Source organism: Nelumbo nucifera, chromosome 3 (assembly GCF_055504915.1).
Source record: "Nelumbo nucifera cultivar China Antique chromosome 3, China Antique-T2T, whole genome shotgun sequence".
NCBI classification, from domain to species: Eukaryota; Viridiplantae; Streptophyta; class Magnoliopsida; order Proteales; family Nelumbonaceae; genus Nelumbo; species Nelumbo nucifera.
In genome coordinates this window covers 21008139-21026428 of record NC_142651.1, presented here as the reverse complement: position 1 = coordinate 21026428, position 18290 = coordinate 21008139, and the positions used below count along the sequence as shown (strand labels likewise).

At 36.3% G+C, this 18290-nt stretch overlaps 1 protein-coding gene across 1 annotated transcript; it reads right to left on the bottom strand.

Moving 5' to 3' along the window:
- Positions 1-541: 541 nt before the first annotated feature.
- On the bottom strand, positions 542-10252 carry LOC104601063 (endo-1,3;1,4-beta-D-glucanase-like). The gene is made up of 7 exons (XM_010264257.3): positions 10000-10252; positions 7023-7044; positions 2984-3110; positions 2227-2317; positions 1978-2067; positions 1677-1777; positions 542-809 (listed from the first exon to the last, which is right to left on the bottom strand). Exons 1-7 carry the CDS (start codon positions 10145-10147, stop codon positions 672-674), a joined length of 717 nt encoding a protein of 238 aa, XP_010262559.1. The 5' UTR covers positions 10148-10252; the 3' UTR covers positions 542-671.
- Positions 10253-18290: the final 8038 nt, after the last annotated feature.

Sequence of the window (18290 nt, the reverse complement as noted above, 5' to 3'; positions counted from 1 at the left end):
TCAAAGAATTTTAATGAAGGGCATTTACTTGCAATTGTGTCAGAAAGTTCAAGAGAGATAATTGCAATTAACAAACTTTATGAGAAGTTTCAGCAACAGTTCAAAACTTCAGAGGAGAAAGTTTCAACAATTTAGCCATTTTTTTACCTAGTTCTTCAAGGTATTAATTGGTGATTCCTTGTCTGGCTTTCTTCTTAGAAATCATTAAAGGATATTGATGTTAATTACCTTTTTCTCATATTTACAAGGAAAAATAAATAACAAGATTTAGGGAAAAACTATGATGCAGGAAAGTCGAACCTTAAGGCTATGTTAGGTTTGAAGGAAAATATAGGGAAAGGAAGGAAAATGTAGGAAAACCTTCAACTAAGAGCAGTTTGGCTACCCAAACTGGAACCAAGAGCAGTTTGGCTACCCAAACTGGAACTAAGAGCAGTTTGGCTACCCAATGTTGGTTCCGGTAATATGGAGCCGTCAGAGGGGTGGTCCCATCCCATCTATCAATTTGGCTTTCAATGATTAAAAAAAAAAACAAAACAAATAAGCTAATCAACTATAACATTGGACACCAAACACAGTGAGTATCTTTTGTTTTCCCCTTCTTAACAATACCGTAAAGCAATTTTAAATGGTCTAATGTGTTTCCACAATATGGTCCAGCATCTTCTTTCTCAACAATATTTGGTAAACCACTCCAGCATGTCCCGATGAGCCTCCTCAGCAGACTTCACGACTGCCTTGTCTTCAGCACTGTACCTAACTGTCCATCCATGTGCAACCCCAGGAAAAATCTTCACAAAACCATCAACCTGAGGAAAACCACCAACCTTTGTTAGTAATTGAAAACAGCATGCCTCAGTTCTTTTCTGGGGCAGAAATTCAAAAACATGAAACTGGGGTCCTTGAAGAACATACAGTAGATAGGATAATTAAACCCTAATTTACTTATGGCCTTCAGAAAACAAAAGCATTTATGTCAATGTCCATGTACACGTCCATGCGAGAGAACGATTCAGTTAATTCTAGATTGTCTGTGCACATGGACCACTTTTTTTTGTCTAGATTTCATTACTCTTCAAAACCTATTTCGAGCCCCACTTTGGATACTAGTTTGAATGTGGAATTTTGTGATGTGATGGTCTTTCAGATTTATTAAACTAATATGTTGAATGGAGGACACAAAGAGAATGCCAACCAATATTTACCTCTAAAGTGGTAAGAAAGTAGCATGAGAAAAGGATCCTTTGTCACAAGTGGGGTTGTACAAAGAATCATGGACCAACATTTGCAAGTTCATCAGCAAAGCCTTGTCAAGTACCCAAGAAGAATTGTGCATCCAGATACTTTTCCACCACATCTATGAGAAACGATCAAAGAATAGAATCTACTTAAGGCTTAGTTTGGGAAAAATACAAATACTAATATGTACAGTGCAAAACCTTATATATGGTATTTCGAATCCTTGTATTTGCACTGCACATATTTGTATTTGCACTCTTCCCAAACTAAACCTAAGGAACAACTGATATAACTGCATTTCTTTTTTTCACCTTTCTTGGATAAATTTCTTTTAATTTCTGGGTCATCTTTCCATTGGGTTACACAAATTCCAAGAATTAATGTAGAAGAATAGACATTGATAACTTCTTAATTGTACAGCTCTGGAAATCCCTCACCTCAGATTTAGAAGATAAAACCTCCTCAAACTGTTTCAAGAGTTCCGGTGGAGACATCTTATCAATCTCAGCTCCAAGCACAGCAATGGGAACCTTAACCTCTGAAAAGGAAAACAAGAAAATCATACTATTAATTAGATCTAAATGAATAATAATTTATTTTCTTCATCAGTAAACCAATAAAGATTAATTAGTGGATCTTTCTAAAACCATGGGATGCAACCAAAAGGCAGAAATTAGATGAAATAATATGTAATAAGCAACATATAATCTAAAAGTCTTTGGCTAAGAAAATTCATACCCTTGATATCATCAACCGTGACAAATGAAGCATGTAAAAGCACTGCAGCTTGAATCTGATCAAACCTTGCTAGTTGCACAACCACTTTCGCTGAGAAGAATTTAAAAAGTGGACAACTAATGAGAGACAGTATGAGTAAATTAGTAGGCCAATCTCCCCCACCTACCAATATACATGCACATGCATGTGCAACAAAAAATGTTCCAAATATCACTAACCAAAAGCTGAAAAGCCGAAAAGATATCTTACCACCCCAGCAAAATCCTGCAGCTCCAATTGCAGTTATGCCTTTAACTTTTAGAGCATCAATAACAGGTTTTGCATCTTCAAATGCTTTGTCCTATAGGAAACATACAATAGTGTTGGTAACTTATTAGCATGCTTCTGTAGTTAAAGACCTTGACAAACACCATTTAAATGGTAATACAACAGCCATGCAAAACTAGTAAACTAAAACATGAAATGACATGAAAAGTGGTACTTGGAAGCAAATAAAAGAGACAATTATGATATAGTTTGTTGTACATTATGCAAGGTAGCACCACCATTCACATACAACCAAAAGAAATAGATCTGTTAGGTCTAGGGACAATGACTACGAAAAAGTCCACAGTCATGAAAAGATCAGCATACCATAAATTAGAAATGTCCATCAACTCTAGAAATACAACTTAGATGGTTACAAAAAAATTGAGCATATAGTTTTATTAAATACAACAGAAAAATAAATTGGCCCAAGTGCAATGGATTACACAACGTGGCTCACCAAGAGGTAAAGCACAAGTTGGACAAGAATATTACATGATTTCTTTCGAATGGATTTTATTTAGCCAGATGCATCAGTATAGCTTCTCTTACAATAATATTACATTTATTATCAGAATACAAGTATACAATCCAAAGGAAATGATAATAATTATAAGAAAATGATTTCTGCTTTCCAAAAATTAAATTAAGCAACAAATTTCAAGTTTATATCAATATCCAAGATGGTCAAGAAGCTAACCGGTCCATGAGATTTTATCCAGACTGGTAAAGGCCTTTCAGCATTATCAGGTACATAGGGATCTCCATAAAGGAAGTCAGGAACTACCACATAGAACCCAGCAGCTGCGATTTTATCTGCAAGCTTCCTTCACAGTTGAATGCTGTTCACATTAGTTTCCCAACACATTTTTTTCACATGCCAGGCAATAAAAATGCTTCATGCTCACGGAATGAACATTGGTTAAATAAGTAACAAATTCACATCAACATTAAGCTTTGAGGTCTATATAAATGGTGTCCCCAGTGCCTTCAGTTTAGAACCAATAATCCAATACAAGCTTCCCAACTACAAGATCTTTCTAACAGAACATTAAATCTAATGATGGTACCAGCAACTCAATCTCCATTCTTTTTTTCCCATAACAATTAACAAAGTTTACTAGAGGAAGAACATATTGGATGATAATAGAATTAAAAAGATAAAAATCAAGTGCAATGATAAAGTAACACCAATACATTTGACTCCTCCAGCATTATAAAATTTATCAATGAAAAAGCATGAGTTCCATCTTTCTCAAAGCATGAGCAGGAAGACAAGAATCAGTATACGCTATCTACTAGGAAAACATTTCTATTATCATGTTATGTCTAAATTTGTGGCACCACCGAAAATACCAAAGATCTCAAGGTTACTAGTTGAGTTGTCATAGAAATATGTTTGGGGAGAGCATCATCTTAGGTACTTTGGGATCTTGTTCTCATATCTATCCTTTCACTTTTTCTGTCACAAACCTTATTTACTTAGAAGAACAGGATCAGGAATTCAGAAGCACTCTGAAAACAGAAGTGTAAGTAGACAACCATATCGCTTTACTGCTGTTGATTTCCCCCATGGTTTAGAACATATCTCTACTTAGAATACTAGCTTTCATATACATAACGCTGTATGTGTTGTTTACGAAACTTTGAATAATGGAACAAGTCTTCACCATGAACCTTGACTAAATACACCATAAAGTTCATAAAGTCAAGATTTTATACAATGTTCAGTAAATTATCAATCTGCATTCATAATTTTTACAAGTTCAAAATTAACATCATTTACGTGATTTGAAGGCGAACTATGGAAAACAATGAAAGAGATGAAAATAAAATAAAAGATAGGTTAAAACCACCAACAATCTGAAAGCAACGTAAAACTCAACCCCTTAAATCCAATTTTTTATTGGTGAGATATTATTGAAATTGGTAATGAAGAGTGCAAAAAACACCACTACTCTGGGATGCCAGCTTTATAAAGCTTTTATTTCCTGATTAATAAATTGTTGCCCATAAAAAAAAAAAAATTAATGAAGAATACAAAGAGTTGAACCGGCATATTTGTAGATTAAATGTGGAAGTAGTCTGGAAAAGATCCAAACAGATTTCCTCTGGAAAGGGTGGAAATATGATAAGAAAATCCAACTTGTTGATTGGGCAAAAATCTGCTCCACCAAGAAAATGGGTGGCTTGGCATCTATTGGGTAATGAACTTGAACACAGTGCTTCTTAATAAGGGGCATTGGAGATTGAATTCCTAGAAGGCATTGTCAGAAAGCTGGGCAATGGCTGACATCTAAGATTTTGGTTGTACTTGTGGTGTGGAGATAGGCCCTTGATGAAATCTACCCTAGCCTCTTTAATGCAGCCACAAACAAAGAGGCAACAGTTTTCAGAAGAAACCTGTTTGACTGGGAGATTGAAAATCTATAAGATGTGCTCCTCCATCTGAAGCAATTTCAGCCTATCAACACAGAAGAGGACAGCAGAATTTGGAAAGGGGATAAGAAGGGAACCTACTCAGCTAAATCCATGATGCAGCACCTCAGTTTGAATAGACACACCTTCCCTCATAAGGTTGTTTGGGCACAGAAAGTGCCTTCAAAAGTTGCATTCCTAGTTTGGCGTTTGGACTGTATCCCATGGCAAATGCCTCACCAAAGATAAGCTAAGTAAGCAAGGTATTCCCATGAACTCCCCCAACTGTCCTCTTTGAAATGCTTCTCAGGAGACTGTAGACCACCTTTCTCTGCACTTCCCACTCAGAAAAATCATTTGGAACCATCTTTTGGCTAACCTGCACCTATGTTGGGTCTTTCCTAATACAGTCTTGAACTTCCTACACAGCTGGAGAGTTGAAGGGCCTCTCGGCTAATGGAAGAATTATTTGGAATATGATACCTGCAGCAGCATTTTGGACAATTTGGATGGAGAAGAACAGCAGAATTTTTGAAGGCAAATCCTCTCACACTGATGAAATACTACAGACTACAGAGCATCTTAGCAAAAATTCTCTTGGGCAAAGGCACACAATATCTCAACCAATTCCCTCTTATTGTAATTACATTTCTTAAAGTTCTCTTAGGGAAGTTTCACCCCATGTACAGTCATCCATTTTCACTTCTACAAACAAAAAAAAGAAAAAACCCTACAATTAGCCGCACAAAGGTCAAACCCCTAATAAATCTCAGAAATTGATTTGAGTGATCTGTAGACCTATTTGAACAAGATGTTCATCCATGATGCTACCAATCTGTCTTTCCTAATAAACTCTTGAAGCAACCATAGGCCCTTTCTATCCTTAGTTATCTATCTTTTAACCATTTGAAAAATACCTTACACCTACAGAGAGTAGCAATAATATGTGAGACAACCTTAAGCCCTGTAAAAGCGATAAGATCTAACCCTTACAAAATTCCAGATGCCAATTGAATATAGAACAATATCCTAAAGTGCATCCATTGAAAGTATTTTCTTTATTACCAAAGGTACCATTAATTTTTTTTACAATAAAAAAAAATACTTTATGGTACCTTTATGTCTGGTGTGGGGGAAGGAATGTTGCTGAATAACCTCTCTATCGGTATATTTAACTTGACATATTTTATAAACAGGACAACCATCAAACCCCTTTTTCTAATCTCTGGCTCTTCTTTTGCCTGCTTTGTCATGTCAAAACATTGAATGGATGAATTCTTATCCTTTTGTTGTTGGCTAAATCAATTCATTGTGTAAATATGGATTTCTATACATCCTTTGCTGCTAATAAATCTTTAATCCATTTTATATTCTTTCTTTTTTCCTCTTCTTCTTCTATTTTAGTATATTTTGTCATATAAAACTACAGATAGAGAACTTATATTCATCACTATCATCTAAGCCTTGTCCCAACTATATGGGGTCAACTACATGAATCCTGTTCTGCTATTCTATCCTGTTCAGTAATTATAGATAGAAATTTGAAACAGAACAACCACTGCCATCTACTGGTGCTAAAGAAACAACTTAGGCAAGAAAATAGCTAACAATAAAATGGAAAGACTTTGACTCAACTATGAACCCTCAGAAGTCAGAAGAGGAGATGCTTCTCTACTGTCAGAATGGAACCTAATCACCACTACTAGTGGAATTTAGGCAATAGAAAAGGGTAATTTAATTATAGATTGCAATTTGAAACAGCACAGACACTACCATATAAAATGGAAATGATTTGACTCAATCATGAGCCCTCAGAAGAAAGATGCTTCTCTGATGTCAGATTGGAACTTAATCACCATCGCTTGTAGAACTTGTACTAGCACAGTTCACAACTGAAACCAATATAATGGTGGTTAAAAGGGGCCTTGTTGAATTGCACGTGAAAAGAACAATTATGACAGTCAAAGCAAGCTACCAAATATATATATATATATATATATATATATATTCTCAATGATTGTCTCCTTATATCCAACACTTTGAAAACTTGGTATATAAATTTGTACCAAAAGGTTCTGATAATAAAATACTGAAGCAAACCCCTTTTACTTTCCCTCTTAAATCTTAACTGTACCAATATGTTTCAATAGCATAACCCAGGAAGCTACCATTCTTACCATGGAGCAAATTGACTAACAACAATTTAATATTTTAATGCTGCACAAGAAGATGGATGCAAGGTAAAATTCAGCTTTTAATGCCTTGGAATTAATAGGAAAAACATCACTAAGTTCTAATAGCAGAAAAAAAATTTCACATACCTCAAGTTTGGTGCTTCATATCCTGAAAAGGTGGTAACATCCGTGTAAGACTAACGATAATAACCAAGAGAAAGACAAGTCACAAACAGTACAAGTACTCATTTTTATGACACCTAAAGCACCCTTTTATAGCTAATTTCCAATTCAATCTAAAATCACTTTTTACTATGGAGAAGAAATACAATCTTAAACCAAAAAAAAAAAAAAATCAATAATGATCATTAGGACATATAAAACCAAAATACCATAGCTAATATCCTATCATTGTCACTTACCAATATATATATATCCTATCATTGATGGCATAATCCCCAAATAGAGGCTTATAAACTAAGCATGGGAATAGAATATAACTGCAACCAGTTCATGGAAACATCTAAAAACATGAGGTTCTGCTAAAGAATAAGCATGACAACAACCACAGCTTACCCATTATTTTGATTAAGGTTGGTAAAGGCCTTTAGAAGAAAATTCTGAACTGAAGTTTGGTGGGGCAAGCAATCTACGAGTTCTTTTCCTCATATTTTCCAGGTTCATTTCTGGAAGGATGCCATTATTTCTGGTTATTGGTCTATGGATGACAGTGGCCAATCTTGGAACCTACACCTCCAATGCCTACCTTGGAACGCTGAGATCAAGAAAACCTCTTCTCCTCTACATTTTCCTCTCTCCCCCTACTCTACAATCCAGTACCATGATACTGCTGATAATTTTACGACTAAATCATTTTTTGGATTCTAAGTGTATCTACAATCAAATATGGAATTCTATCTACTCACTTTAAAATTCTGATGAAACTTTCTATGTATTAGGAAGGAAGAGGAAACAACACCAGCAGGGGGTGTCTCTTGGAGCCCCTGCCCTAGACACTGCGAAATTTGTCCATGTAATGTCCTACAGGGGACTTTGGGAACACTTTGATTTCAACTGTAACCAGATTAGGGTACTGAAAAGAAACCTTTGTTCAATGATATAACACTAGCATTCTTGCTAGGTTGTAACTGTTGACAAAGAAATAGTGAAAATTCTGCAAGGATCCTGTGGACATAAGATCAATACACTGAACCACGTAAATCTGTGTATTCTCTGGTTCTTCTTGTATTTTCTTTGCTATTTTTTGTTTTCTTCACAACAAGTTTAAATTGAATATCAGTTTCTCACGTTTAATTGTTAGGGTTGGAATGTGAAAAAGAAGTGCTGTGGACCTGTTCTAAAAGTCCTTATTTCAAAACCAACTACTGAAGTGTTTTGGGCTTTAAGGATTTTGCTTCCTTATGTCCCCTTAAATTATTCTTGTTTGGTGAAGCAGCAAATGGCAAGAACAACACATATGGCCTATTGCTAAAAAAGAATAAACCAACCTGCAGCTTTTCTCATTTCTTCCAAGCATGCATTATCATGTTTGAAAGACAAGGAGTCATGTTGCTGCATGGTAAAATAATATCGAGTCTTTGGTCTTTTTTGTTTGGCCTGATTTTTTTTTTTGAATGGGTGGCCCTTGGCAGCATGAAAAATGGATATACTTGTTTAATGGAGATGAGTAGACCTTAGATCTGAGGAAAGCTCTAACCAAAGGCTTTAATGCATTCTATCAACTGATGAGTTTCGTTTGGAGGGAAAGAAACAATTGGGACTTTTTAAAGGTAAAGCAGCACCTTTCTAAGTGCTTCCAAGTTAGACTCCTTTCATGTTCAGTTCTTGGATGTTAGCAACCAAGTAATTTAAAGGTATCTCACTCTGCTCCATCCAAGGGAATCTAGTGGAAATTCTCCAATCTTCCCCTCACAGCCCTCCTTCAATCGTTCCCTCATCCCTACTCAATGGCCTGGTTCCTCTCCTCAACAGAAGCTCTTCAAGCAGTCCGGTCCGACCCAGAAGGATCCTTCTGGTATTTCAGTGACCTAATTGTATACTCAGCCTACAGTCCTTAACTGGGTCCAAGGTCGTGGCTCTGCTAATCTGGTCAAGAATCACTAAGAATCTAAGACCACGAGACTTCCTTAAGACCTTTCCCTTAACTTTCTGATTCTCTCTTATTTCCTGTCAAGCCAAACATAACCTTAGTTCATATAGACTCGCTGAATGTAATCAGATAAAAATGAAAAGCTAGTTCAAGTCCATAGAGAATTGGCACTTAATGAGATTTGAGATAATATGAACTCCTTTATCTCTCACTTACATTTAGTGGTTGATAGCTTAGCTAGGAGGGGAAGGGTCCAGAAAGGATCATTCTGTACAGCCATAGCTTGAGCTCTACCTTTTAAGGATGGAACCCTGATGCATCCTCTCATTTACAATCTTTTACAATGAATATTTTACTTTTTTCCCGAAAAAAAAAGATTGATGGAAAGGAATATGATAACTAAAGGCGAGCATAATGGTGGTGATGATAACTAATAAAGACAAGGTTGATCAATGAATGCCAGTTTGTTTAAAACCTCTCCCTGCCCATTCTGTCATCACATTACCAATAAAATAAAGAAAAAAAAGAAGAAGAATTTATTCGAGCTGCATTCGTTTATCCCTGGGATGAAAAATTTTCAGATGAAATATTTTCAGCTATTGGTTTCACCTCTTTTGCAGGGAAAACTTTGCCTTCCACCCCTTTTAACTTGTTTTGATGTAAACGACAAGAACATAAGGTTTTAACCATAAAAGAGGCGAAAATACTCAAAAGTTACAGCATATATAATTTTCATCCATTTTAGGTTGAAACAAATACAACCTTGGGAATTTCATTTCCAAACTTCATCAACGATGTGAAGAGTGCAATGCATAATATCTTCAAAACTCAGCCAAATTAAACTCTCTACCAAACATTAAAGCAAACAAAAATAGAAAAAAAAAAGGAAAAAAGACGAAAAGCAAGCAGGAGCCCCACTTATTGGAAAAACACCTCAAGCGTGAATCCATGAACAATTGGAATGTAACAGCACTATAAGAGTAAATACAAATTAAAGATAAAGAGGGTAGTCACCAAATATGTCAGAAACGAGAAGGATTCCACGTTTAGAATCTTGGGAGCCAGCAACGTAAGCCTTGAGGCCTCCTAGTTCCAGAACGGACCCTTCCCCGCAGCTTGAGCAAAGGGTGGGTGGATTGTCACAGCACTGAGGACCTGACATCTTTCTTCACCAAGAATCCAATCCACACAACAAGAGAGAGAACCAAAGGTTGGTGTTGCGGGAATCGTACCCGCGTCTTTTTGGACCTGTATAGTTGTATATCTACTACCTCACCTGCATACTGCGTTATTTATAAGCCATCCAACAAGAAAGGAAGAAAGAAAGCGACCCATCCGCCCAATCATCTCGTGTTCCAAGTCGTCTGTAGGCGCCACGTCATCTCAATAATACGTGGGTCCCACAAGGAGATCTAACGTCCGCAACCCAACAGCTCACCCTATCCGTGTGACACGTGGCTAAAAAGCAACCAGAAAAATCGTGTGGACAGCACAGGCTAGCAAACGCTTTATGCATGGTTCGACGAGTCAGGTTGACGCCACAAATGATGCTAGACATCGCGAATTCACATCAGCACTCCACAGTGCCTTTAGCACATGTCGACCTTGTACTGGGAACATCTTATATTCCCAATATAAGGTCGGGATGTCCTGGGCATTGTGGGGGCGCTGATGTGAACTCCAATATCACCTCACCTACTTTCCGTAGCAAAAATCAACACTATCTATGCTGTGAATGGATCGGCTGACGCCACGAATAATGCAAATTGAGGGCTATCAATGGATCGGGTCCGACCCGATGGACCAAACGATTGTTTTGATTCCGATCATGATATTTTGTCCCAATTTATTGAACTGGATCAGACCCGGCCTGAGTTATCCTTAATATTTCTTGTCAGGTCGGTTCCAGTTCTACATGGACCCGACCTGTGACAATCTTATGCAAATTACCTCAATTTCCATGCTTGACGGTTTGTATATCTTGTATATTTGGGAAATATATCTTGTATATTTGGGAAATATATCTTGTATATTTGGGAAATTATTTATATAATATACATATATCTATATAAAATGTATATCTAGTAAATAAAATATAAAAGACAAAAATGACTTTAGCTGTTCAATAAATCTCCAAAACATGCAATTTTCTTTATTTTTCTCTTTCCGTTCTTTCTTCCATGTTGCAAGCACCACACCACTATAATATATACATAGTTTGGCCGCTGGCGATATGTGTTTTTGAAAAATCCCCAAATGCATAGACCGGAATTCATAAGATTAAAATTATCCTGTGTAAAACCTAAAGACCCGTTTGCTTTTTAGTAAGTTATTTACTCGGGTAAATGCAATTATTTGGGTAAGTTTTTTTTGGGAAATACTTACTCATGTAAGTGTATTTACCCATGTTCTTTTATTTCTTAGGTAAATAAGGTAATTACCATTTTAGCCATAAAAATCCATTATTAAAAGTGACATTTTTGTTCTATTTAACTGTGAGCAACTTTCCTCCTAGGTGGCAAAGTTATGTACCCACTTAGGAGATGGGTAGGTAAGTAATACCCAAGAAAATAAACTGTCCCTGATCCTCACATAAATCTGAAAAATAAACATGGGATTCTTGGTCAATGGGAACCAAAATCCCATTGACCAACTTTTCCCTCCCAAAATCCAAAAAAGAACACCCCCAAATGTACTCGACCTGAATTTGATTAGAGAGAAACACGTGTCTTAAAGAATCCCCAAATGTTTGAAGCACAATATTTTATACCCAATTTGTATTATGGTGACATGTGCATTGGACAAAGACACATGTGTGCGAAAAATCCCCAAAAAGAAATCTCATAACTCAAACCCCCCAAATTAATGTCTCCTCGAAAAGAGACCGGATCTGCTCCTCACACAGGGCACCTCACACGCATATCATACCATGCATTGGAAACATCTCTTGTACTTATAAATTATTATTCACGGAAGATGTTCCCAATGCACGGTGGATGTGCATATGAGGCGCCCCCGTGTGAGGAGCAGATCCCATTCCCCTCTGAAAAGCCTAAAATTTCAATATTCAAAGTGTCTCCTCCAAAAACCCTAAAATTTCAAAACAATCGTAATATTTTTGGCATCTCCACTGAGATAAGGGATTTAACTTGGGAACGAGAATCAAGGAAGCCAGGTTGGACTCTGGCAGACAAAAAAATTGGAAGATATGAAAATGAGAAAAGATTGAAAAGGTTTCAAGAGTTTGGTGACAAAACATATGGCTATCCACCCATTGCTTCTCATGTTCTCGTACTTAAAACTAGGTTTATCTTCTTATTTAATTAAATAAGGATTTCAGTTGGAAATTTCAAGATTTTGGATATGGGCAAAATTGGTATTATAAAAGCATTTGAAGTGAGTTGTTAATGGTCCTAAGGTTGCATTTGAAGTTAGTGTAAAATATCATCAGTGTAAAAATACATTGATGACATTTTATAATAAACTGGAAAATAATCGTTGCTTTTTTGAAAATAGTGATAGGTGGAAGAGTGTAAAGTTTTACATCGACTATCGACGTAAAACTACACTCCATCCAAATGCACATAAAACTGAACCAGATTGTTGGTATACGTTGATAATAATTACACCCCCTTTCCAAACTTTAGAGCTGATGAGGTTTTACATCGATTTATCGACGTAAAACTACAATCCATCCAAATGCACGCAAAACTAAAGTGGAGTGTAGTTTTACGTCGATAATAATTACACCCTCTTTCCAAACACATACAAAACCGAACCGATGTAAAATTTACATCACATTCAAGTGTAGCCTAAATGATTCATTTACTAAGGGGGTGTTTTATAGTGTGGATGAGAAATTGGTGGGTGTATACTAGTCCACACCACACCCTATGGCAGAAACCAATTCACACCACACCATAGTCCACAACTGTTTTGAGCTGTGGCTAAATTGTGTGGATTAGACAAATCCACATCCATAGTGGTGTTTTTGATTCCATGTATCTCATATACATTTTTGAATGATCTACACCAACATTTTAAAAAATGACCCGAAAATGGAACCGTTATGATCACCGGTTTTCGGGTCGATGCTCCGACCGTCTGATTCGAACAGACAGCGCATTCTGACAAACAAATTAAAAAAATAATTAAAAATAGAAAATGGTAAAACACCATTGAACGGGTCGACGGTTTGATTGCCTGTGTCAACGGGTTGTTGACTTTTTCAACAGTTTTTGGCCAAAAATCGGGTTTGGGATAGAACGGAACCGCTTGCTTGGATGGTTCCCGGGCTGAACGGTCCGGCTGTCCAAGTCAACGGTGGTTCAAAAACCTTGATCTATACAGTTAATCATAAATATCTAATTTTTGCATTTTATATGATAAACATATTGAAAAATGCATCAATGAATTAATATTAACCAATAAATATTATTTTTTTATAAAAATAATAGTAAAATAATTAAAAATTTAAAAAATATATTTTAAATATTTAAAATATAATTTTATTGATAAAACATTAAAATTAAAAAAAATTAAGTAAAATAATTAATATTTTATTAACAAAAATATTAAAATGTAAAACAGAGAATAGAGTAGCCTTTCAGGGAAAGTGTGAAGTAGGGGATCAAAAATCAAGTATGGACGGTCCCCAACCACAAGATTTTATCGTGGATGAGAAATTTGGGTGTGGACGGGACCTGTCCACGCTATATTGGGGTGTGGACAAGACTAGTCCTGTCCACACCCAGCCAAGCGCGACCAAATCCCATACGAGATATATGCAGTTCCAAACATCTCCTAAGTCCTATTTGTATTGTGTGGGGTCAGTCAACAAGTCACATTTAATTTGTTTTTAAAAATTGAGAGTATATACAAATAGTTTCTCAATTGTAAATGGTATATATAAGTAATTAACCTTTTTTAATAAATAAAAAAATTATAGCTACCTAAATGGCCAAATCCTCAATCCTCCATGGAAAGGAGCGGGATGATAAATAAACATGCCACGTCAGTATATTTATATGAAACCTATATTTTCACATCTCCACCCCAGAAGGAATCGCCCCACAATGTCCCACCTCACATCCTGTGGTGCATTGAAAACATTTTCTGATGATGACATAAATCACATTCCCGGGAATGATATTATCATCCAGAGATGTTTCTAATACACAGCCAGGATGTACTGTAGGACCTTGTGGGGCAACCCCTTGTAGGGCGGAGATTTGAACTCAGGAAATCCGGGCAACTCGTCCCCTACGAATTTTAGAGCTTTCTTTATTGAATCTCAACATTGGGCAAATGAAGATATGAATCATATGACTGTTCAAAGCTCAAAACAAGCAATTGGGTATGCACCGAACATTTAAAATGTATAAATGAAATTTGCAAAATTTATTATCAACCCTACATTAAAATGAGACAAATGATCAATATCCACCATTTAATGGGTCCCACCAAGTGATGTATATACAAAAAATGAGTACATATTGAGCATGTAGCTCTCAGATGGAACTTGGAAGCCTCGCACATTTTCTTTGGTAAACAGAAGCCTCTAATATTTGGATATGGCAAAAATCAGGATTAACGAAATTATATATTTTATTTTATTTTATTTTGTTTTTATGGAATTCTAAGTTAATTATTTAATTGTGTCAAATTTTTAACATGAACATGAGCTGTTTATTATAAGTGAACATTACATGACCTGTGTAAATCTGAATTGACATGATTAATTTGTTTTACTTTATATTGAATAATACGTACGTATCGCCTGAATTAGAACAAAATCAATATGATTAACATGTTTAAATTAAACAATAAATAGGTTTAAATAGTAAAATAAACACAAATTATTCATTACCTAAACAAATTCATTAAAAAAATTTCAAAGTCATCATCACCTATCATAATGGGGACCTAGAAACATGAAATTGACACGTTTATTAATCACATTAAATGGGTAGTCACGATTTTGACACAAACACGATTATTAAACCAAAACCACTAACTTTGTGTCATTTGAGTCATATTCATATATGGTGTCAAATATTGCAAACCCTAATATTAGGGACCTAGAAACAGAGGTGCTAGAGGATGAGATAATTGTAGCTCTATTACTCTATTTCAAATGGAGCCAAGGAAGGCCCTAAGTCTGAATGGTTTTCCAAATATGTTCTTCCAAAAATATTAGAATATAGTGGAGAAAATGTTAAAGCATCGATGAAACTCTTTTTTAGTGGAAGAGAAGATCCCAAGGAACATGAATCTCATATTCATATCCCTTATTCCCAAAGTTAACCACCCTAATAAACCTAATAAATTCTAGCCTATTAATTTATGCAACACAATGTCCAAGATTATTACCAAAATTCTAACAAATAGACTGAAATTTAAATTGGCCAAAACCACCTCACCAAACCATAGTGCCCTCCTTTATAGGCTGTTTGGTTTGAAGGAAAAAGTAGGGAAAGTTCCCTTCAAACCAAACACAACATAACGAAGATGCATAGGTGATATTTATCTTAATTGGTCATAAAATCTTTTTCCATATGAAAAAAATCAAAAGCAAATAAAGAGATCATGGATGTTAAATTGGATATGGAAAATGCATATGATAGAATAGAGATCATGGATGATAGAGTTTTGGTAGAAGTGGATTGGATAAGATCATGAAGTGTGAAACTTTAGTTTCATTTCAAATCCTCATAAATGGATCCCTAGTAAAAATTTTTTTCCAAAGCCTGAGGCAAGGAAACCAAGGTTCAAAGTATCGACACGATACGCATTTCGGCCGTATCATATTAGTACTTAGAAACGACCAATACATACATTTTTTTAGTTTTTTTTTCGAAGTTTGGTTTTTTGGGAAGCTTATAAGATGTTTTTTATTATTTAAAAAAATTGGGGGTTCAAAACTCCTAAAAACAGGCGTTTGTCGCATTTTAAAATTCAATGATCAAAGTGACACTAGGCCCAAAGTACAGGGTACTAATCGGAAATTTTACCTTAATTTTTTGTCAATGTTTGACTGGTTGATAAAGAAAATTAGATAACACTCAAAGGACATTTATGTCTTTTTTAAAGGCATTTAATGGCTAGTTGACAGCTGGCTAACTAGATACTAGATTGACAAGTTTTAAAAGTTCAGATACTGAATTATTGCATTTTAAAATTTATGACCAAATTGACACTAGCCCCAAAGTACAGGGTACTAATCAGGAATCTTCTTTTTTTTTAAGGGATTATAACCAATAGAAGTAACTCTTCACTCTTAATGTCATTCAAAGGTATGATCTAGTTTAAGGCTTCTTTTTGATAAAAATATCAGATAGGGGCACTGATATATGACGTATATTCACGGTATGACATATACATTGAATTTATATCATACAAGACAAAATTACCCTCTCCGTTAAAAACATCCTACTCTGGACTGTTGGAAATTAGGAAATATACTTTGCTCTGTTCATTGATGAAAGTGGTAATCGCCTGTTGCTTTCTGATGGCTTCCCGACATGGGTCTCTGTTGCAAATCGGAAGCTTTTTCGTTGCAAATCGGAAGCTTTTTCAATCACCCAATGCAGCTTTACGAGCTGGTGTTGTGGTGGCCGCAGATGGGTCTAGTAATAACAAGACCATCTCTCAAGCGGTGGCTTCTGCTCCAAGGAGATCTTAGACAAGTACCCAGAACTGACAACAGAGGGCTCACCAACGATCAAGCAAAGGCTCGAAATAGCAAACCCAGCAGTACTGGAGATGGCGCTGGAAGCAAGCCTTGCCTGCATCAAGAAATGGAGACCAGTAGGATACATCACCCACATCGTCTATGTCTCCTCCAGCGAAATCAGATTACCAGGAAGAGACCTCTACCTGGCGAGCAAGCTCGCCCTGCGCAGTGACGTCGGTCGCGTAATGCTATACTTTCTTGGCTGTTACGGCAGCACAACTGGCCTTCGAGTGGCCAAGGCTGATGTCACGAGCAACAAAAACCGGGCAAGTTTTTACGTCATGAGCAAGGCTAACGCCCAAAAATTCACCGTCAGGAGCTTCTTGGGAAGAAGCTCTTGGATTGCAGCTGCCGGAGTTTATTAGCAACAAAAAGATGAACAGGGTTTCATACGAAGAATGAAGGCTATAATAGGGTTTATCTTCAATTTTGGAGAGAGGACTAAGATTTTTTATAATTTTTCATTTCTTTAGGAAGAAGAACAATGGGGTTTTCGATACATTTTGCGAAAAAAGAAGAAGAGGGGCAGTTTTGTCATAAAAAATGCATCAAAGGCATTTTCCATACAGCGGATGCACCTCATGTTTTACTGCCCTTTTGTGATATTACCTTGCAAAAAATGCCTTGTCTATGATATTTTACAAAAGAGATACCTTTTGTTGCTAATAGAGGTCAAAAGTTACCTCTTTGTGCTAGAATCCCTGTTTTTAATGCTGGAACAGACACTACGGGGACAACTTTGGAATGGGCAATGGCAGAGCTCATCAAGAACCCAACAGTGATGAAGAGAGCACAGTTTGAAGTAAGAAGAAAGAGTAGTGGGAGAGAAACCGAGAGTGGAGGAAGACCTTCGACAGATGGAGTACTTGCATTCTGTAAAGAAAGAAACCATGAGACTCCATCCTCTTCTTCCATTTGCTGCTTCCTCATGAATCAACAGCAGCCATTGAACTGCAAGGTTATCACATTCCTAAAGGAACAAGGATTTTGATATGGGCAATTGGAAGAGACCCAAAATCGTGGACAAGTCCAGAGTTGTTCTGGCCAGAGAGATTTACCGACAGTTCATCAATTTCATGGGGCGCCATTTTCAGTTTGATTCCTTTTGGAGCAGGAAGAAGGATATGCCCGGGGATCAAATTTGGCATGGTTATGGTAGAAATTGCTCTAGCCAACCTTTTACATAGGTTCGATTGGGACCTGGCTGATGGTGGAAAAAAAGAAGCCCTAGACATGACAGAAGGCTGTGGAATAGGAACCCACAAGAATTTCCCTCTTGTTCCCATAAAACCCCTACCTTGATTTAAAGGTGGAAGTAGTAGAGCACGTCCTACTGGTCCGCTTCTGCTGGTGAATAATTTCATTCTTTTCAAACTTGGAAAAGCACAAAGAGAAACAACTGAAGCATGGCAACCCTGTAATAAGATTTAAGCACAGCACTTTGGAGAATAATAATACAATTAAGGTTATGTTTGGATACAATTTTACTTTGTACTGAAGTAAAAGCATCAAAGTATTATACGTACTGAAGTAAAAGTACAGCACTTTAGAGAATAATGATACAATAAGC

Coding starts and splice junctions, on each gene's coding strand:
- LOC104601063 (XM_010264257.3), bottom strand. CDS start 10,147: ATGTCAGGTCCTCAGTGCTGTGACAATCCACCCACCCTTTGCTCAAGC. Junction 7,045..9,999: donor TCTCGTTTCTGACATATTTG/GTGACTACCCTC, acceptor CCACCTTTTCAG/GATATGAAGCACCAAACTTG. Junction 810..1,676: donor TTTTATCTTCTAAATCTGAG/GTGAGGGATTTC, acceptor GGTTTTCCTCAG/GTTGATGGTTTTGTGAAGAT.